Genomic DNA, 22,823 nt, shown 5'->3' on the forward strand with positions numbered 1-22,823 from the left:
TTTTCCATCCAATTTTTGTATCATTTTCTGCAGATTTTTGTCTTCAGATTTACCAAAACCATGTAGTGCAAGGGCCTGCCTGATTGCATACAAATTGAAACTCCTAAGGTATGACCTCATATTATATATTTTGGTAAATCTGAAGACAAAAATCTGCAGAAAATTTAATAGTATGTGGGCTCTAAAGCCTTGTACACACGGTCAGATTATTGGACGAATTTAAGCCTTGTACACATGGTCAGATTATTAGATGAATTTTAATCAGTTTTTTGTTGGATGCTAGTCTCAAATCGAAAGTGAAGAGGGTACTCACTATCAGAAAATTTTCAGACGAAAGAATTCAATGCCAGAAGTGACGTAATGTGTTGAATTGTTTTGTATGTGTTCTTTCATTTCTGAGCATGCCTAGTCTTGCTCTTCAGATTTTTTTTTTCTTCAGAAAACTGTTCTAATGAAAACGTTGTGGTCACATCAGACACAAATATTGGAGCCTGCGCATCCAGCTTTTGTCTGCTGAAAATTCGTAATCGGCTGTCAAAAGCAGCATACTAATGCTCAAATTTTATCTTCACCGTGTGTACGGTGCATTTAAGGTTTGACCTCATATTATATATTTTGGTAAATCCGAAGACAAGGAGCTGCAGAAAATCTAAAGCCCCATACACACTATCAGATTTTCTGCTGATTTTTTTCCTTCAGATTTACCAAAATCATGTAGTGCAGGACCTGCCTGATTGCATACACATTGAAACTCCTAAGGTTTGACCTCATATTATATGGTTTTGGTAAATCTGAAGGAAAAAATCAGCAGAAAATCTGATAGTGTGTATGGGGTTTAATAGTGTGTATGGGGTCTAACACTTCCAGTGGTTAAAGGAAAAAGTGGAACTTTGTCAATTTTTGCAAAGAACTGTAAAATAACTTTTACATTTTTTTTATTTTTTTGCTAGGGGTGTACCCCAGCAAAAAAAAAAAAATTAAAAAGTTATTTGTTTTTACTTTTTTCGTTGATGAATCTTGTCCTAGGCCAAAATGATATCCAATCGGCTGCGTTGTATTTTACAGAAAATAGATCGAAAACAAAAGATAATTTTTAATGACATTTAATTATAATATGACTTGTAGAGAAATTGTATATGTTTTTTTTTTTTTTTGTTTTGTTTTTTAGCATTAAATGTTGGTGCTACACCAGACACACGTGTATTAGAAACGCTAGCCCTCACTCTTCCATGACATCCTATAGCCAGCCTTCATCACCATCCATACACACACACACACACACTACGGGAAGGGTTAATGAGCGGCAGTAGAGCAGGCGGAGCGGAAGGCTGACCCGGAAGCTGATGTGTCTCCGCCCGAAAGCTCGGAGATGGCGGAGTGGAAGGAGGAGGTGGAGGTGCTGGTACAGCGGGTAGTAAAGGACATCACTGGAGCTTTCCGCAGGAACCCCAATATGTGAGTGGCTGCTAGGAGCCGGCGTGACGTCACTGGGCGGGGTGGGTATGGCGCCTCCTGACCACAGCTGTCAGCTGGGAAACTTTCCGTGCTGTCATCCCGGGTGACGGGATCCTGACAGAGGACGAGGCTGGAGGGAATAGTCTTCAGGATCCCAGTCCTTAGGGTGTGTGAGATCAGGACTGCTAATGAACTCCTCTCAGTCTTCTACTATACGACCTTTACATGCTTGTCTGGGAAAAGAAGTCCTAGCTCGGTGTGAGGACATGCACTCTTTTATTTATTACAGCTACTTATATAGTCCATTTACACAGCAATTTACCTTAAAGATCGACCAGTATCATTTTTTTCCAGGGCCAATAACAATTTTTTGGCTGCCTTTCAGGCCAATAGTCGATATCAGGTGCCGATATTCTGAAAATTTTTACCATTTTTTTATTTTTACTGTCCTTTTAAACATGTAGTAGTATTAATAAATATATAATATAAAAAAAATATATAATATTATTATTATTATTTATTATTATTATTAATAATAATAATAATAATAATAATAATAAAAATAATATATATATATACACACACACATATTATTTTTTTTATCGCTGTCACAAGGAATGTAAACATCTCTTGTGCCAGTAATAAGCAGTTCCAGGTAATCTTTATGGAGGGATCTGGGGTCTCTAAGACCCCCAAAACCCTCCTATGCACTTTTTTGCTCGAATTATTGCTCTCGCTCTGATTGCGGCGATATCTCACTTGTGCAATTTGACCACCATTTACATTTGTGGGCGTGACTTAAGTATGCATTTTCTTTGTTGCGTAGCACGGCCGCGCAATTGTCATTCAAAGCGTGACAGCGCTGACAGCTGAACAATGGCCTGGGCAGGAAGGGGGTGTAAGTGCACAGTACTGCAGTAGTAAAAAATATATATATATATATATATATATATATATCGCTTTTATTGATTTTCTTTTTTTTTTTGGGGGGGGGGGGATTAAATAAGAAAAACTTCTTTTTTTTTTTTTTTTTTTTTTTTTTTTTTAAAGAGCCCCTGTCCGATTAAAAAGAAGAAAAATCTTATTTCATTTTTTTTTTCTTTTTAAAAAAATAAATAAATCATCCCCTGTGACAGCAATAAAAGTGATCAGATTTATTTTTTAACTACTTCAATACAGGGCACTTACACCCCCTTCCTGGGCAGGCCATTTTTCAGCTTTCAGCTCTGTCGCGCTTTGAATGACAATTGCGCGCTTGTGCTAGACAAATTTTTTTTTTTTATCATTTTCTTCACACAACTAGCATTTTTTTGGTGGTATTTAATCACTTCTGCATTTTTTTATTTATTTTTTTAAAAACAAAAAATAAACTGAAAATCATATGATGTCCACCCAGAACGAGAGCCGCACTGCCCTGCCATCATTTGACGGTGGGTGGGTAGGCAGCAAGTGGTTAAAGGGACAATGTAAAAAAAAAAAAAAAATCACTTTGTTGCTGTCACAAGCAATGTAAGCATCCCTTGTGCCAGTACTAGGCAGTGACCGTCCTGATGGATTCTATAAGACCCCAACACCCCCCCCCCCCCCCCCCCCCCCGCACTTGAAAGTATTCAAAACGTCAAGATCAGAGTTTTTTTAATACTTTTCTATTTTTTAAAACTGGTGCCTTTAGGCCGGGTTCACACCGCTGCGATGCGGGAACGCCGCGAATCCGCGGCGTTTTCCCGCATCGCATTACTCCCGCCGGCAGTTCACACTGCCCTATGCGGACGGCTGGGAGTGTCAATGATATGTTAATGACATCCCCAGATCCGTCCGCATATCGCAGTGCGATCTGCCGACTCGCACAGGAATCGGATCGCATGGTGTGAACCCCCATGCGATCCGATTCTGTTGCGGACCAAAAAAAGGGTCCCGTGCGAGTTTGCTGCGGGAGCGATGCAAATTCAGCCATACTATCTGTATGGCTGAACTCGCATCGCTACGGAGATCGGATGTGATTTGCGGTGCGAATCACATCTGGATCTCCCCCCACAGCAGTGTGAACCCAGCCTTAGGATGGCAGTAATCTGGAAGTGATTTCATGACATTGCTTCTGGATTACTAGATCCAAGACCCTAACAAAGGTGATTTGGCTTTATTTGGGCCTTCGGCCAGCTGGCGGAAGTGCCGACTGGTCACTCGGGCCATCCGGTGGGACGGGAGACTGGGGCAGTTCGGCAGGAGGGGTGTGTCCCCTCCCGCTGCTTGTAATAACAGCTGAGTCATGTCAGTCAAGCTGACTGTCTGATCTAAAGAACAGTATTGGAGGTGATGCCTGCAGCTGTAGGGATCACCCAGATACAACCCCTTGAATCCATATTGGTACGTTTTATGACTGATACCGATGCTTCAAAAAAAAAAGTGAATATCGACCATACCAATAATGGGCTGAACCCTACTTTACACACATATTGTACATTCACATCAGTCCCTGCTCTCAAGGCGCTTACAATCTAAGGTCCCTAATAGACACGTGCAAATCGTTTAGTAACCAATCAAAATTTCGCAGAATTTTGCATGATTCGGATGCACCCGAACGTCCAAAGAAAAAAGTAACAAATTTCAACTAATGCGAAAGAAATAACAAATGAATTTGGTAATGATTTGTTAAAGGTTTAATGAAACAGCAGGTCGACTTGTAATGGTATAACGAATGATCTGAACTCAATTGTATTGTTTAATTTTTATTTTATTAGTGAGCAAGTGGAAAGGAATTGATCCATCTGAATTCGTTTTCTAGTCCAATTAGTTGATTCTTTGAAGCTGAATTACTGCCATAAACTTCAACGGCATCCCAGTCTTAAGCCGGGTACACACAATCAGATTATCGCACGAATTTGCGTCCGTTTTTGTATGTTGCTAGTCTCATATCAAAAGTGAAGCAATTACTCAACATACGAAAATTCTCATACGACAGAATTCAACTTCAGAAGTGATGTAATGCCGTGAATTGTTTTCTATGTGTTCTTTCGTTTCTGAGCATGTGCAGGCTGGCTCTTGCGATTTTTTTTTTTTTTTTTTTTTTTTTTTTTTTTTTTTTTTTTTTTTTTTTTTCAGACGAAAACTGTACTAAGTAAAGGAAAATCGGATGTTGTGTTCATGTACGACACAAATTTTAGAGCATGCATATCCAGTTTTTGTCATCTGAAAATTCAGAATTGGCTGCCGAAAGCACTATAGTACGATCAGAAAATCAGCAGATCGTTCATCAGACAAAATGTTACTTCCGATTTTCTGATCCTGTGTACGGGCCTTTAGTCTGTAGGGTTCAATATTGAGTTTGGCTCACCCTTTGCAGCTATAACTGCTTCAGTACTCTGTGCATGCCATTCAAGTCTCTCCACCCCAAACTCACTCATCCATGTCTTTATGGACCTTGCTTTGTGCACTGGTGCGCAGTAATGTTGTAACAGGAAGGGACCATCCCCAAACTGTTCCCATAAAGTTGGCAGCATGAAATGTAAAAAAGTCTTGGTATGCTGACACCATAATTGTTCCCTTCACTGAAGCTAAGAGGCCAAGTCCAACCCCTGAATAACAGCCCCAACACCATAATCCCCCCTCCACCAAGTGATTTGAGCCAGTGCATAAAGCAAGGTCCATAAAGACATGAATGAGCGAGTTTGGGGTGGAGGAACTTGACTGGCCTGCACAGGGTCCGGGCCTCAACTCGATAGAATACCTTTTGGGATGAATTGGAGCAGAGACTGCCATTAAAGTGTGTGTGTAAAGGCAGGCATCCCCATACTTTTGACAATATAGTGTGTGTCTATATACTCTTACCAGCCACTTTATTAGGTACACCTTACTAATACCGGGTCGTCCCCCTTTTGCCTTCAGAACTGCCTTAATTCTTTGTGGCATAGATTCAACAAGGCATTGGAAACATTTCTCACAGATCCATCCATCCCATTGATACAAGGTGGGATGGAGCCATGCTTTCATGTTGTTTATGCCAAATTCTGACCCTATCATCTGAATATCGCAGCTGAAATCAAAACTCATCAGACCAGGCAACGTTTTTCCAATCTTCTATTGTCCAATTTTGGTCAGCCTGTTCTTAGTTGACAGTAGTGACACCAGTTGTCTGCTGCTGTAGCCCATCTGCTTCAAGGTTTGATGTGTTGTGTGTTCAGAGATGGTATTATGCATAACTTGGTTGTAACAAGTGGTTATCTGAGTTAGGCCTCTTTCACACGGGGCGGATCAGTAAAGATCCCCCCCGTGATGATCCGCTCGCTCAGCGGGGATCGCTCTGTTGTCCCCGCTGAGCCGGCTGCGGACAGGGCGGTCTCCGCACACTGTGCGGGGACCGCCCTGTCAGCTCTCCGCTCTCCTCTATGGGGATCGGACGAGCACGGACCGTGTGTCCGTGTTCATCCGATCCGCTCTGCAGACGGACAGAAAAATAGGATTTTCCTCCGTCTGCAGAATCGGACTGTTGCGGAGGCGGACAATAGCGGGTGTCTGCGGATGCTCATCCGCAGACACCCGCTATCCCATAGGGATGAATGTATGCCCGTATTTCATCCGCAAATGGATGGATGAAATACGGACATACCATCCGCATGTGTGAAAGGGGCCTTACTGTTGCCTTTCCCCTAGAGATGGTTGTGCGTGAAAATCTCAGTAAATCGGCATGCCAGCCCCATCTGGAACCAATAACCATGCCACATTCAAAGTAATTTTATAATTCAATCTTATTTTTATTGAGATATAGAAGCAAGATAGGAGGGGGAAAAAAAAAAATACAGAATATTCCAACATATTCGTTTTACATTGTTACATAAACATAAAAAAGAAACCATAGAGAAATCCACTGTACCACAGTGGTGTTGAACTGTCACGAGGTTAAAGTGTTTGTTTTGAGCTTCGGTTTAGGTAGTATGGTAAGAGAGCCTGTAGTCCTACCATGATTAGTCTAAGTTAAAGTGGGTGTGTGTGCACCACTATCCTCTCAGCGGGTGTTGCCCACTCATTACAGGTAGACTAGGGCTATTGTGTTCATTCTGACAATGTTCACTCTGGGGGGGAAGCTCTGTATGTGCCACCATGCTGGTCTAATGAGACTAGAGGTCATAACTTAAGTAATCGGGTATTACTGCAACTTGTATATGGGAGGGAAGAAAGGGGGAAGAGAGTGAGGAAAGAGGGGTCAGGACAGTAAAGAGCGTAGGGATCAAAAGATATACATTCCACCCTGATCACACAGGTGTATTGGTAGAGTCCTCTGTGGCCCATGAGATAAACTCTGAGGAATATCGAAACATCGACCATGAGGTCCAGGTCTTAGAGAATTGTTCCTCCCTACCCGTTTCCTGCGACAACATTCTTTCCAAAATTTTAATTCGGTCCACTTCAATTGCCCAATCCCCCAGGGAAGGCATGCTCGTTGACTTCCAATGTCTGGGCAACACCGTTCTAGCAGCCGCCAAAAAGTGACGCAGAACGTCTTTCTTGACTGACTTAAGCGGTCCCGGGAGCAGAGATAGCAGAGCCATCTCAGGAGAGGGTGCGATGGAGGTCGCCATAAGTTTGCAGTACAAATCAAGGATCTTTTGCCAGAACTTCCTCGCAGGGGGGCATGCCCACCAAATGTGAAGTAAGGTTCCTTTAGATGACAAGCAACGCCAGCAAGTATCCGGAAGTGTCGAGTTAATTCGGTGCAAAGTCGAAGGGCATCTGTACCAGCGGGTCAACAGCTTGAACCCCTTTTCTTGAGAATTGGAGGCTATGGACATTTTGTGGGTCAGTATAAAGCACTTTTGCCAGTCTACAGGCGAGATGGAGTGGCCCAGGTCTTCCTCCCATGCCTGTGTGTATGGGGGAAGGTCAGGATTGTAAGCCCCATGTAAGAGGGAATATAATTGAGAGACTACATGTGTAGGAGGGGTGGCCTGGAGCAGCATGCCTTCCAAGTCTGTTAAGTCAGCGAGTACATTAGGTAACGAAGGGAAAGTGCGAATGAAGGAAATCACCTGTTGTCTCTGCAGCCAGTGCGTAGAGGCATGAGAAGATGGGTCAGAGGGAATGTCATGAGTCAGAGAGGGGTCCGAACGTAGGACTTGGGCAAGTCGCCTGTGGTCCACCTTACACCAAGGTCCAAAACTCGCTCCCTGTAGGGCCGGTGGGAAAGCCGGAGTTCCAAACAGTGGAGCCATGGGTCCCTGCATGGGAGATAGGGTCTTGGAAGAATTCATTCGGGTCCAGATTTGTATGGTTTGTCGGGTGAGGTCGCTCAGTTGTACCTCTCCTTTCAGGAATACAGTAGGTGTCCACGGCAATGCACAGAGATCTATTGGGTTAATATGGCTCTCTATCTGTACCCATAATTTGGAGGAGGAATGATGGAACCAGTTAAGTATACGCGTGAGCACAGCTGCTCTATAATATAAGGAGGCATCCGGGGCTCCTGCTCCACCACGAATCTTGGGGAGTGATAAGGTCTCGTAGCGTATCCGGGGACGAGCCCCTCCCCAAATAAAGGAGGAGAATAGTTGGCGGAGCTTCCTGAAAAACCAGGAGGGTATGGAAATGGGAATTGTTTGGAACAAATAGAGAAACCGAGGGATTACGTCCATTTTTAGGGCATTTACTCTGCCTAGCCACGATAGGCATTTCTTTGCATAGTTTGAGAGATCCGTCTTGGTTCTAAGCAGCAGGGGTGCATAATTCAAAGAGAATAGATGGGACCTTTCCGTGGGTATTTGAATTCCTAGGTAGCGGATGGAGGTAGAGCCTGTTTTAAATGGGTACCTAGCGGATATCTGGCGGAGGACCTCTTGGGACAGTGAGATGTTCAGGATTTCTGATTTAGTATGGTTTACTTTGAAATTGCTCAGCATGCCAAACCTCGTGAATTCCTGCATTATATGTGGTAAGGATAGGTGGGGTTGGGTTACAAACAATAGCAAGTCGTCCGCGAAGAGCGCCAGCTTAGAATGAATGGGGCCTATCGATACACCTGAGACGTTGGGGTTATTGCGTAAGGCTATTGCTAGGTGTTCCATGACAAGGACATATAGAAGGGGAGATAAAGGACAGCCCTGTCGTGTCCCATTTTTAATGGCAAATGTAGGCGACAGTGAGCCATTTACCCGAATTCTAGCGGAAGGGGAGGAGTAAAGGGCCATAATTCGGGATAACATTTTGGGACCCAGGCCTATCTGTTGCAGAGACAACCGAAGGAATTGCCAGTCAACCCGGTCGAATGCCTTTTCTGCATCGACCGTCAAAAGGCATAGAGGGATTTCGTGGGTGCGGGCATAGTCGGTAAGAAGCAGGGTTTTCAGGGTGTTATCCCTTGCCTCGCGGCCACTTACAAAACCCACCTGGTCCAGATGTATAAGGCGGGGGAGTAGCGGTTGCATTCTAGTAGCTAATATTTTGGCATATATTTTCAGATCCACTCCAATTAATGATATGGGCCTATAATTTGCACACAAGGTAGGGTCTTTGTCTGGTTTGGGGATAATGGCGATGTGGGCTTCAAGCGTTTGTGGAGGAAACGCTGAGCCTTCTGATAGAGAGTTAAACACCTTAGCCATAAAGGGGGTCAGTAGAGGAGCAAATGTTTTGTAGAATTTAGGGGTAAAACCGTCGGGTCCTGGGCTTTTACCTGAAGGAGTGGCCGCTATTGCTCCCACTACCTCGTCTGCTGTGATTACTCTCTCTAGCTCTTCTGCAGTATCGCCATCTAATATAGGGAGCTCAGTTTCCTCGATATAGGACTGGCCATCGGGCGCAGGAGTGTGGGATGGGCTAGACGGGATACCGGTCGGTAGGTTGTACAGTGTCTGATAGAAATCTCTGAATGTTTGTGATATCTTGGAGGGCTCATTAAGCATTTCTCCAGAAGGGGCCCGAATATGAGGTATAAATGTGGAAGGCGTGCTTGGATGGAGGGTGCGGGCCAACGGCCTACCACATTTATCTCGAAATCGGTACTGATGTAAAGCAAGTCTGTCCGCATAAGTACGAGCTGAGGCCTCGTATAGGTCCCTGAGTTGGGATCGGGCCAGTGAAACCTCTGTCAAAGTCACAAGCGTAGGGGCTCGTTTATGCTGGGTCTCAAGGTCCCGAAGCTTTTGTGTTGCTGAGGTTATTGCAGCTGAACGAGTCTTTTTCAAGCGGGTTCCCACCTGAATAAAGAGGCCTCGCAGAACAGCTTTAAGCGCCTCCCATTGGAAGGGTAGTGAGGTGGTGTCTGTGGCATGATCTAGCAAGAAACTAGAAATCGTTTCCGAGACCTTGTGGGAACACTCAGGGTTCGTGAGGAGGGAATCATTCAGCCTCCATGTCCATTCCCTCACAGGTGTTGAAGGGATAGATAATGTCAGATATATAGGCGAGTGGTCAGACCAGACCATTGAGTCTATGTCACATTCAGGTGACCAATCCAAGCAGCTATGGTCAAGAAGGAAGTAGTCGATACGACTATAGGAGTGATGGACCTGTGAGAAATGGGTATAATTCCGATTTGTTGGAAACAGAACCCGCCAGATGTCGATTAGACGGAGGTCGTATATAGCCCGTTTAAAAGCCCTCAACTTAGTAAAGGAGATGGATGAGCGAGAGGTGGACGAGTCTAAAAGCGGGTCTAGGGGGGCATTAAAATCCCCGCCTATAATTAGTTTACCTTCCGCAAATTCTGACAAGAGCTTCATGTATCGCAGAGCAGTCGAGATTTGGTTAGTGTTTGGTAGGTAGAGGTTGGCTATAGTAAATTTGGTGCCCCATAGGGAGAACTTTACGAACACATACCTTCCCTGAGGATCCGACAGCTGGTCTATCAGATCAATCGGGAGCGTTTTGTGGAAGGCAATAGAAACGCCTTTAGTTTTCTGAGAGGGGTTTGTACTGTGGAACCATCTGTTAAAGTACCTGTTGGAGCAGGAAGGGGTGGAGTTTGTGTGGAAATGTGTTTCCTGTAACAGTAATCCGTTGACCTGCTGTTTATGCATGTGGTAAAGAATTTGTCCTCTCTTGGATGCAATATTGAGGCCATTTACATTGTACGAGCAACACGTCAAACGAGGACGAGATAGTACTGTGTGAGCCATAGTGGAATGCGGATAAGAAAGTCAGGTTATAGACAGTGGGGGGGGGGGGGGGGGGGGGTAGGAGAAGGAAAGGGGGAACTTATAAGGTAGCAGAAAGTGTACCAGTAAAAAACTAAAAAGAGAAAAGAAAAGGGAAAAAAAGGGGGAAAGAGGGCTCCCAGGTAAGGAGCCAGGTAAATCTAAGGGGGTCCACGAGAACGGGACACCACGTGAAAGTTCACGTATACGAGCACTATTCGTGCCCGGCCTATTGAGGGTGAAGGGTCGAAGCGGAGAACCTGAGCCATGAGCCCAGTAGCATGACAGGCATGTAAAACTTCACTGAGGCACATTAGTATAACAAGATATTAATACAGAACACACAGCAGATCCTCCACGGAGGGGGAGACGGTCCGCATGGGCAAATAGCTCCACACCAGTCCCGTCTCCCCCCTCCGCAGAGGAGACAACAGTCCGTGAGACACCTCACGGGAAGGGAGCAAACATTGTCAACATATGTTTCCACATACCCCAACGGGGGGCCAGAGATCCATCCGTGTATAATGACAGAGAGCGCATTAGGGTGAAACTACCTGGTGCGTAAGAAACTGTGAGTATATAACTAAGGAAGCCCACGTGGATAGCAGCAAGGGACCGTGGACCCAACCGGTCCATCAGTCGCCCCTCCACCCACATCCAGGTGGGCCATTACCGCTAAACATGTAGAGAGTAGACCTGTATATTAAAGCAGATTAGGAACTCAACATTTACATAACTAGATCAAGCATGAGCAACCCGCTGTTCCATTGCCTCTCCCGAACCCCAGCCAGTCACAATACACTAGCAAAGGGCAGGGAGAAGGTCCGTGAATTAAGTGCACCAGCTGTACTGAAGTATTTAGTATGCGGTCTACCACCCCATCCCCCATCATGGCATAACCAACAGAGTATATGGAGAAACAAGTGAGATGAAAGGATGGCAGAAACCACAAAAAAAAAAAAAAGGAATAACATCCCCAAAAAAGAAAAACGCTGCCCATCCAGGAGACAAGGGATAGGTATAATACTGAGATGGCGCTAGTCATACAATGTGCATCGAAATAAGTCCAAAAGGTTTCCTGAAGTTACTTTAATCTTCCGGAGAGGTAGGGTGACGTGGTCCAGGATCAACAGAGTGCGATGCATACCTCGGATGTCTGCGGCGTTGCGGGAGGGGATCACGTATTTGTACCCTAGTGCGGTCTGGGGGGTCCAGCCAGTTAGGTACATCAGTTGGATCTTGCTCCAAAAAAGCGGGAAAAGGCTGGAAGTTGATCTGGATCAGAGAGTACAAATTTATGCTCGGCCCTGGTCACCTTGATGCTGAAAAGGTGCCCCCAAGTGTAGGTTGCTCCGGCTTGGCGTATCAGGTCTAGCAGTGGGCGGACCATTCGGCGCATGTGGAGAGTGTTGCGAGAAAGGTCTGGGTATAGGTGGATAGTTGAACCGTCAAAGTCCACAGGGCCCAAACGCCACGCTTTGCGCATAATTTCCTCTTTAAGGGTGAAATAGTGAACCCTGCATAGGACGTCACGTGGGCGGTCACTATGTTCCCTCCTGGGCCCCCCCACTCTGTGCACCCGGTCTATCTCAATAGGGGACATGGTCTCTCTTCCCAGGACTAGGTTGAGGATGGCAGTGACAGATGGTTTCAAGTCTGTACCCGCCGTGGCTTCCGGTATGCCTTGTAGTCGTATATTATTCCTGCGGCTCCTATTCTCCCCGTCTTCTATGCGCAGTTGATGTTGACGAATACGGTGCAAGTGTTCTTTGGAGGCCCGCTCAAGAGACGTAATGCGGGCAGCATGGTCAGATTGAGTATCAGTCAGGGTAGAGATTGCGGTCTGATTGGTAGAGACCTGCTGTTGGATGGCCTGAAGATCCTTGTGGAGTGAGGACTCCATTTTGACTGCCCAGGATTCAAACTCCGCTCGGAAGGCCGCTAGAAGAGTCGAGGCTTCAGACCTAGGTAATTCTCCTGAGGTTGGAGGGGCCACGGCTCCAGGAACTGCACCTGGAAGAGGGACAACAGTGGTGCCGGATCTGGACGCTACACTTGAAAGGACTGAGTGCTGGGTCGGGGGGTCATCTGATTCCTCGCCGCTGTCCGTTGTCGGCTGAGTAGGAGGAGGAGGTTTGCTCTTTCCTGGATTACGCGCTGGTGCCATCTTGTCTCTGGGAGTGCGGGGATCAGACTGAGACGTACGGAGCAGGTATCGCTGGATTGTACCCTGTTGGAGATCCACAGACTCAGTAGATCGAGAGCTGTGTGTGGACATGCTGTTTAGGTATGTGCAATGTCTGAGGTATAGCCTGTCCGCTACTGGCGATCACGGGACTCAGCCGGACATTTCCTTAGCCAGACATGGTCGTTCTGTGTCTCTGCGGAGTTGAACGGACGGAGACCCCAGGTGGGCACTATCTGGTTGGGCTGCTTTGGCGGCCGTGTATGTAGAGATCCAGGTTTGTAAGAATGCGGGAGCTCAGGAGTGTGGGTGCATACAGCAGCCTGGGTGAACCAAGATGGCCACCCCTCTGGGTCTCTGGATCTGTATCAGCAGCCCATGTAATAAGGGGGGGTTGGTCCTCAAGGATAGCCCCGTCTAATTCTGAAGGTGCCCAGCCAGGATTTCCAGGGGGTCAGCGAGTTTAGAAAGGGGCCCAGAAGACACGGAGGTGTAGCAAGATGGCCGCCCCTCTAATTCTCTGAAGCCAGAGCCTTGTCAGCAAATGCAGCCAGAGAAAAGTACATGCCCCCTTAACAACCCCTTCAGGGGTCTCTGGTGGTCCGGCTAGAGTGTTCCTGAGGGTGGATGGGGACGGATTGAGCCCAGAGAGAACAGAGAGGCCTCCGGGTGTACCAAGATGGCCGCCGTCACTTACCAGGACCGTTTCGGATGATCCCAGGGCCACTCAGGGAGGACTTCGGGCTCTAGATGGCAGGCTGGGTGTCCCCGGCAACCTGCAGGTTGTAGAAACAGCCGCTGGGCTTTGTAGTGCGCCGGAGCTCGGCCTCCGGGTGGAGCAAGATGGCCGCCGTAGGCCGAAGCCTCGGACTGTCCTGCCGGGCGGCCGGAGCTCCGCGAACAGCGCACCCGCGCTAGAGGTATGTCCAGCTCCTCCTGGTATGCCCAGGGCCTCCGGTGGGGTCCGTTCCGCTCCGGTGGACGGGAAGGCTCTGGGTGTGCGCTCTAGTAGCGGAGCTCACCCCAGGCACGTCCACTCGGTTCTCCGCTCGGCCACGCCCCCCCTCAAAGTAATTTTAAATCCCCTTTCTTCCCCATTCTGATGCTCTGAACTTCAGCAATTCGTCTTCACCACGTCTAAATGCATTGAGTTGCTGCCATGTGCATGGCTGACTAGCAATTTGTGTTTCCAAGCAGTTGAACCGGTGTACCTAATAAAGTGTCTGGTGAGAGTATATTGAACGTTACATCAGTCCCTGCCCTTACAATCTAAGGTCCCTAACTCACATTCATACATATACAGTGGGGAAAAATAACTATTTGATCCCCTGCATATTTTTTTTAAAGTTTGCCCACTTACAAAGAAATGAAGGGTCTATATTTTTTTATCATAGGTGTATTTTAAATGATCGAGACATAATATCAACCAAAAATTGAGAAAAAACTAATGATACAAATATTATAAATTGAGTTGCAGTTCAGGGATAAAATGAAGTATTTGATGTCCAAGCAAAACATGACTTAGTACTTGGTGGAGAAACCCTTGTTGGAAAGCAGCAAGGTAGGAAGTTTCTTGTAGTTGGTGACCAGGTTTGCACACATCTCAGGAGGGATTTTGGTCCACTCTTCTCTACAGATCTTTCCATAAATTCTTAAGGTTTCTAAGCTGTTGCTTGGCAACTCGAAGATTCGGCTCCCTCCATAAATTTTCTATAGGATTAAGGTCTGGAGACTTGAACCAAAAAGGGCTGGCAACTCTATTAATGAAGGTACCAATATTTTGTACATTTTTAAATTTTTATTTTTACATTGTCCTTTTTAGAAATATTTTTTTTATCACTTTTATTGCTTTCACGAGGAATGTAACATCTTTGCGACAGTAATAGGCGGTGACAGGCAATCTTTATGGAGGGTTCTGGGGTCTATAAGACCCCAAACCCCTCTTCTGCACTTCAAAGTGTTCAAAACAACAACTTGAAGCAGTATCAGTAATATCGGTATGTTTTTGGCCGATACCGATAATCGTCCGATCCATAGTTTCTGATATAAAATTTTGCAAATATATGATCTTTCGTCATAAATTTAGGCCAAATTGTATTCTTCATTTCTTTGGTGAAAGCAACCCAAATCAGTGTATATTATTTAGTCTGTAAGAAAGTTATAAAGTACACAATCTAAGTTCTTAAGGCCCAAAAACGCCATTGAGACATGGTGTGTTTTATTTTTATTTTTTGAAGTTTGTAATTTTTTTTGTCTGGTAAAAAAACAAAATGTTTTTTTTTCACATTTATTTTTTACTTACTGTCGCCAGTGCAGTACAGTGTCATCATAAAACTGCTGTGGTGGTGACCTGGGAACAATATGTGTTAAATTTTTTGTATTTTTTTTAAATACTGTAACCAGAGCAATACAGTTATAGTAACACTGTATCACTCTGCGGAATTTTTTTTTTTTTTTTTATACATCCTAGCTTTTAGCAGTGAAATTCACTGCTATAAGCAAATATATTTACTGAATATCTGTATGTAGATGCTGTATGGCGTACAATGAATGGCGTGAAAGGAAGCCAGGCATTGTTTACAACTGTCACTGACAGCGGGCTTATGATGTCCTCCCAATACAATGGGGTTCCCGCCTGTCTGTCACTTTCCGATGATGCGGCCAGAAGTAGTTAAAGAGGTTTCAAATGTACGACTTATTCTAAAGCAGAAGAAAAAGCTACACTGTTACTGACTCCGGTCCTAAGATATGAATGGAGGAGTAGACCTATCGGTCGTTTGCCTGCCCTTCATTCATAGATTGCACTTCATTAATAGACACTGTAATGTGGCCTCTATGATTGAAGAAGCTGGCTAGAATGTGTAGACATAGTCGGGCAGTGTAGATGAGTCTGTAACAGCCGGCCATAGACGGAGCAAATTTCTTTCCTGCAACCATGGGTTGTGTTCTCTCCCAGGAGGAGGATGAGGAAAGCCATCCCCGCCAGGAGAAGACAGTGATTATTGGTAGCAGCTATAATGGCTCCTAGAACTAATCGCATGTAAGATTTGGCAGACTGTTGGAATGATTGATCAACTCGGGCACATTCGGCCTCCCATACATGGTTCGATCAGTCTTTGGCCAGCTTAAGTGGTATTAATCCCTGCCGCACCAGAAGATTACAGCAGTGGGGGGAGGGGGGTGTCAGAGGAGGATTATTTAAGTGCGGGGAGGAAAGGAGGACATGACAGCAGAGGAGACGCATTTCACTTTAGATAAGTAAACCAGCAGCTGATTGGCATCCGATCAGTGCTCTCAGCCAATGTCTGCGAGTGCTGACTGGTGTGTTCTGGTGGAGGAGGAGGGGGTGTTTCCCCTGTCAGAACACAATAGTTTAGCGTGGGAGAACACTGTACCAACATCGGATAATACAGAGACCTCCTTGCGGGCTGAATGAAAAAAAGCTTACCGTGTGTACCAGGCTTAACCGTTGCCTGCGTAATATCTCCTGTGTTGCCTCTTGGATTTGTAACAGATATGCAGTTCAGAAATACCTTCAGCCAAAAGTCAGCTAAGGTGGTTGTGTAGAAGCAAGGGCTTATTTCTACCAGATATGTTTACAAAAAAAAAGCATGCAGTGTCAAATGATTAAAAGGGGTTTTAATGCATAAATGTTTTTAAAGGTCATTCTATGCATTAAGGTAAAAAGCCTTCTGTGTAACTGAATATCCTTCCCTGCCGCCTTTATACTTTCCTGAGCCCATTCATGATCCAGTGCTGTGCATGAGAGCTAAGGCTCTCCCGGCTCTGTCCCTCCTCTCTGGGCAGATTGATAGTAGGGAAGCTATTGGCTCCCACTGCTGTCAATCAAATGCTGTGACCAAGAGCGGAGGGTGGGGCTGAGCCACCTGGTCTGCCAATAGGCACAGACAAGGCGGGTAAGAGCCTGCGTGATTGCCCCCATCGAAAGTGGCTTCCTTTTGGGGGGCACTCGCCGAGGAGGAGTGCCAGCGGGGGAACCCAGAAGAAGAGGATTGGGGCTGCTCTAGGGCTGAAATGATTAATCGACATCATCGATAATGAAAATCGTTGTCAACGATTTTCATTATCGATTAGTTGGTCCGCACCGTGCGGTCCGTGGCTGCGGCCTTAGGAAAGGCCGCGGCTTCGGCCTAGCTCTGGAGCTGGCGGCCATCTTGGCACACCCGGCGGCGGTGTTGTAAATTGTAACCCCCGTCACTCCCGGTGCTGCTCCGTTGTAGTGTCATATTTTGCTGCCTATCACAGAATGCTACGGAAGTGAGGTTGCCGCCAGAAATTGCGTACTGCGCATGCGCATAGCGTTCCAAACACTCGCGCCGTGCGTTCCAACATAGTTTCGGCAATACTGTTCAGCGAAACCATCACATGTTCACCCACACACAAGCTTTCTTGTACCATGTTTGTGGTAATCGTCAAGACTGTTGGGTTGTCAAGACAACCCACCCATCCAAAGCAGGTTATACAACTGCCCTCATGCCTCCTTGAGATAAGTGGTGCTTGCTGTGTCTACTAGTGCAGCTCATCTGCTCCAATTCCTCTCTCCATTTACATGACATTTGCAAAGAAGAATTTTCCTGTTGATGGAAACTTTCTGATCATCATGGGTGCATGTCCTAGCAGTATGGTAGTCCGTGGTTCCAGTTTTGCTGAAAAACTACCTACATTTTTTTTTTTATGCCCTATAAATTTGACAGTTCTGGGGATGTTGATTTATGACACTCATCTAGTTTAAAGAGCAGATATCTAAAGTAATTCTGTAATCCTGTGAAGGGTTACAATTTCTTCCAAATGTAACCTTCTGCATGGTATAGGCTTCGCATTAAAACAAGGCTGGTTCACATCTGGGCAGTGCATTTTTGGTGCGGCGCAATATAGGTGCACTACCATTGAAATTGCATGCAATTTCATGAAAATGCATCAAAAAAGCAGAACCCAAAATGCACAGATGTGAATAGGGCCTAAGCTGAAAATGGTTTTTATTTGACAGCCGTCAAATGAGGACACTGAACATTGTGTTGCGTACTGCGCATGCGCATAGCATTCCAAACACTCGTGCCGTGCGTTCCAACATAGTTTCGGCAATACTGTTCAGCGAAACCATCACATAATGTTACGGAAGTGACGTTACAGACAACACAAACACTGGGCCGTGCGTTACAACACTAATACTTCCCTTGTTACCTAGTATCATTATTTACCAACCATGCTGAGCTACGTGCCGTGTTAGGTTCTGCATTGCTGGGACTTGTAGTGCCTATCCTGAGCTACATGCTTCAATGTTCAGTGTCCTCATCCTTATCCCTGTGCTTCAATGTTCAGTGTCCTCATCCCTATCCCTGTGCTTCAATATTCAGTGTCCTCATCCCTATCCCCCTGCTTCAATGTTCAGTGTCCTCATCCCTATCCCCGGGCTTCAATTTCCCCGGGCTTCAATGTTCAGTGTCCTCATCCCTATCCCCGGGCTTCAATTTCCCCGGGCTTCAATGTTCAGTGTCCTCATCCCTATGCTTCAATGTTCAGTGTCCTCATCCCTATCCCCATGCTTCAATGTTCAGTGTCCTCATCCCTATCCCCGGGCTTCAATGTTCAGTGTCCTCATCCTTATCCCCCTGCTTCAATGAGGACACTGAACATTGAAGCTCGGGGATGGGGATGAGGACACTGAACATTGAAGCTCGGGGATGGGGATGAGGACACTGAACATTGAAGGATAAGGATGAGGACATTGAAGCACAGGGATAAGGATGAGGACATTGAAGCAGGTAGCTCAGGATAGGCACTACAAGTCCCAGCAATGCAGAACCTAACACGGCACGTAGCTCAGCATGGTTGGTAAATAATGATACTAGGTAACAAGGGAAGTATTAGTGTTGTAACGCACGGCCCAGTGTTTGTGTTGTCTGTAACGTCACTTCCGTAACATTATGTGATGGTTTCGCTGAACCGTATTGCCGAAACTATGTTGGAATGCACGGTGCGAGTGTTTGGAACGCTATGCGCAGTACGCAATTTCTGGCGGCAACGTCACTTCCGTAGCATTCTGTGATAGGCAACAAAATATGACACTACACCGTCACTGAAACAGCTGACGGCGGCCCTTTACCGCACATGCGCCACTTCAATGCTATTAACAGCGCATGCGCAGGATATTTCTTTAGCGGCAGAGAAAAAGTATGGACTGAAGCGGGCGGAGACTTGCGGGCGGAGTTGGACAGATAATAACAGAAAAAAGGGGGTTTGCGCTATGGATAAGCTGCAAAAGAACGGTGGATATAAGAGGGCTGCCACTACCCCAGGCTCGCAACAAAAAGTTGGAACAGTATACCAATGTTATAAATACAGGTAGTAAAAGCGCTCTACTCTGATGTTTTATAACCCCAGGAAATGTAAAATATACGAAAATGAAATTAGTGGGTATGTTTTTGTAAAATCTGTGCAAAGTGCAATGTGCAAATCTTGTTAATTAGAGGACTAATATTTGCATTATTGTATCTGCACAATTTAAATTCAATTGCGACAAGCGTTCTTTCATATATATATTTTTAATAGTATTGGCTTTTTTATTTAGTCATTGTGCACTCTGAGATATATATTCATCGCGTGGTATAATTTATAGATCAACATTTGATAATTGATTCATTTTTACATTGTGCGTTTTTTTTATTTTTTTTATTTATTTATTTATTTTTTTAAATATGATTTTATCTGATTAATCGAAAAAAATAATCGGCCGATCGATTATGGAAATAATCGTTAGTTGCAGCCCTAGGCTGCTCTGTTAAGAACCATTGCACAATGCAGGTAAGTATAACATGTTTGTTTTATTTTTTTGAGGAACTTTTAATATCACTTTAACACATGAAACTGCATTTTTAGATGTGTTAAATGCAAGTTTGAAAAACTGTATTTGGGTAATTTTGTTGCACACAGCTGATCACAGATTGAGGTAAAGGGCCAATCACAGCGGCCCTTTACCATGTGATCAGCTGTGTCCAATCCCATGTAAATAAATGCTGGTTATTGGCATTTCCTTTCCTCAGCTTTGTTACTGTGTGAGGAAAGGAAAGCTGATAACCGGCTACCCTGTGACAGCACATATTTACTCTGATAATCAGGGCACCATCAGTGAAGCCTCATCAGTGCCAATTAGTGCAGCATGTCAGTGCCCTCTTTACAGAGCAGTCTCATCAGAGCATCAGTGAAGAAGAATTTTACTTATTTGCAAAAAAATAAAATTTCTTTGTTTAGCAAAAAATTAAAAATGCCGGTGGTGATTAAAGGTATTGTAAAGCAAAAATTTTTATTTTTTTAAAATAACAAACATGTTATACTTACCTCCACTGTGCAGCTCGTTTTGCACAGAGTGGCCCCGAACCTGCTCTTCTGGGGTCCCTCGGCGGCTGTCTCTGCTTCCTCCCGCAGGTGCTTCTCACGTTCATGCGAGCTCCCTCGCATTGGTGAGAAGCACTTGTGGGCGCGCTCCCGTGATACAGCCGGCAGCTATAGCCGTTCGCTGTATCACAAGGCCCCGCCCCCCGGCGCGCTGCGTCATTGGATGTGATTGACAGCAGCACGAGCCAATGGCTGCGCTGCTTTCAATCCATCCACTCCAGCCAATCAGCGGCCAGGCTGAGCGGCGAAGAGGACGGCGGGGGCGAGCACGTTTTTTTCGAGGGGTCAGGTAAGTAAAACGGGGGGACTGGGGGCGCCGGCAGTGTCAGATGTTTTTTCACCTTAATGCATAGAATGCATTAAGGTGAAAAAACATTTACCTTTACAACCCCTTTAAATACCACCAAAATAAAGCTCTATCTGTTTTAAAAAAAAAAAAAAAAAAAAAAAAAAAAATGGATAATTATTTATCCACTTAAGCCCCATTTTGCTGGCCAAAGACCCAAACAAAATTGACGTTGTTTTTTCCCCCCACAAATAGAGCTTTATTTTGGTGGTATTTGATCACCTCTGTGGTTTTTATTTTTTGCGTTCTAAACAAAAAAAAGCGTAACTTTTTGCTATAATATCCCCCAAAAATATATCATTTTTCCTCAGTTTAGGCCGATACGTATTCTTCGACAAATTTCTGATAAAAAAAATCGCAATAAGCGTGTGGTTTGCGCAAAAGTTATAGCGTCTACAAAATAAGGGATAGTTTTATGGCATTTTTATTAAAAAATTTTTTTACTAGTAATGGCGGCAATCAGCGATTTTTATCGTGACTGCGACATTATAGAGGACACATCAGACAATTTTGACACATTTTTGGGGCCTTTGACATTAATACAGTGATCAGTGCTATAAAATTGCATTGATTGCTGTAAAAATGTCACTGGCAGTGAAGGGGTTAACCACTAGGGGGCGGGAGAGGGGTAAGTGTGTCCTGGGGAGTGATTCTAACAATGGGGGGGATGGGCTAGCAGTGACACGACAGTCCCGATGACAGGGAGTAGACGATCAGTGTCCTGTCACTAGGCAGAACGGGGAGATGCTGTGTTTACATCGGCATCTCCCTGTTCTTCAGCTCTGTGACACGATTGCGGACATAGTCTGCGGGCACGGTCACGGAGCTCGCTGCAGGCGCGCATGCATGGTGGTAAATTCAGAGTCATGTACAGGTAGCCGTGCCATTCTGCCGACGTATAAGTACAGGAGGCGGTCGGCAAGCGGTTAATTTGGGCACAGTGTTTCATGACTGTGCAATTGTCATTCAAGGTGCGATAGCACTTAAAGCTGAAAATGGGCCTGAAAAGAGCCCAGTAGGCAAGTGGTTAAAATGATCATTCTGTGCTGTACTGCTATTCCCTACACAAGTCAATGCTAATGCAGTGTAAGCACACCTCTAATGACCATATCCATTAACCCTCGTATCAGATGTGTCAACTAGTCTTTTTTTTGGACTCTAAGAATTTAAACGAAATGATGTCCCAGCTATTTTCCAGCTGATAAAGACAACACTTCTTTACATAATTTTACGGCTCATTTCTTCAGAAAATGTTTTATTGGCCCTTTCTTTGTGATAAAATACTGTAAGCTGCAATTACCCCAATAAAGTTAATTACCAAAGTGTTTATTATCTTTTTTTTCCAGAATTAGTCTTGGCATCAGTAGACATAATAGGACCCCTTGCAGATTGATTCCAATTAGTCTGGACCACTGTAACATATGATTGTGGCATCTTTGCCTTCTACAGTTAGATGGGATAATGCAGAATTTCCCCGAATTGTTCCTAAAGACCCAACATTTGGTTACAATAGGTGTCCACACATATAAGAATCTTGGTTCGTCTGCATGTTCTTAAGATCAGAAAGCGAGGGTAGGGGGTATGACACTAGGGGTGTGCACTGCTGGTGGACCAGTGTGAGATTATTGCACAATCTGCTACCCTAAACCGCAAGCATGTTGTTTACTTGTTTATCTGAAATGGACATTTGAGAATCTGGCTAGATTTCAAAAAAGACTGGTAGTCAGTGTTAGGTGCTGTAATTAAGATTCCATGGAAATGTCTGCCAGTTTTTACATGTGTTTTATGTGACACTTATTTAGCCTTCGCTGCTTATTTTGAAGTAACCTGACAAAAGGCGTAAAACCTATTAAAAGACAGAATATAATACGTGAGCTTACATGTATTGAGTATACTTGCTGCCTTTTTTAAATGTGCATAGCTGAGTAAAAACTATTATCTTGTGATCCAATCTATGACATGGGGTATTGATGCTATGTACTTCCATCCTTTAAAAGAGGCCTATACAAAGCTTTCTGAAATGCAGAAAACCGCTCCGCAGTGTTAAGCAGACAGCAAGATTGCAGTTTGTATGTTACATGTTATCTCCCACCAAGGCAGCCATACGTGTACAGTTTTCTTTAACCCCATGGCCAACCCCCCTGCCCTCCTCTAAGATCAGGCACATATACCTCTAATACAAAAATTGAGTTGTAACTGGACTATTGAGGTTTGATTTATTAAAATTGGAGCGTTCAAAATCTGGGGTAGCTCTGCATAGAAACAAATCAGCTTCCAATTTTTTTGTCAAAGCTTAACCACT

At 44.9% G+C, this 22,823-nt stretch overlaps 1 protein-coding gene across 1 annotated transcript in view; it reads left to right on the forward strand.

Annotated features, from left to right (window-relative positions):
- Nucleotides 1-1,303: 1,303 nt before the first annotated feature.
- Nucleotides 1,304-22,823, forward strand: part of PTAR1 (protein prenyltransferase alpha subunit repeat containing 1) — a 90,703-nt gene continuing 69,183 nt past the window's right edge. The window contains exon 1 of the mRNA XM_077474961.1: nucleotides 1,304-1,455. Coding sequence (XP_077331087.1) covers nucleotides 1,370-1,455 — 86 coding nt within the window. The 5' untranslated portion in view covers nucleotides 1,304-1,369. The remainder of the gene's footprint in view (nucleotides 1,456-22,823) is intronic.

The sequence above is a fragment of the Lithobates pipiens genome, unplaced genomic scaffold (genome assembly GCF_037356315.1).
Source record: "Lithobates pipiens isolate NorthernLeopardFrog02 unplaced genomic scaffold, aLitPip1_a1.2 Scaffold_13, whole genome shotgun sequence".
NCBI lineage: Eukaryota > Metazoa > Chordata > Amphibia > Anura > Ranidae > Lithobates > Lithobates pipiens.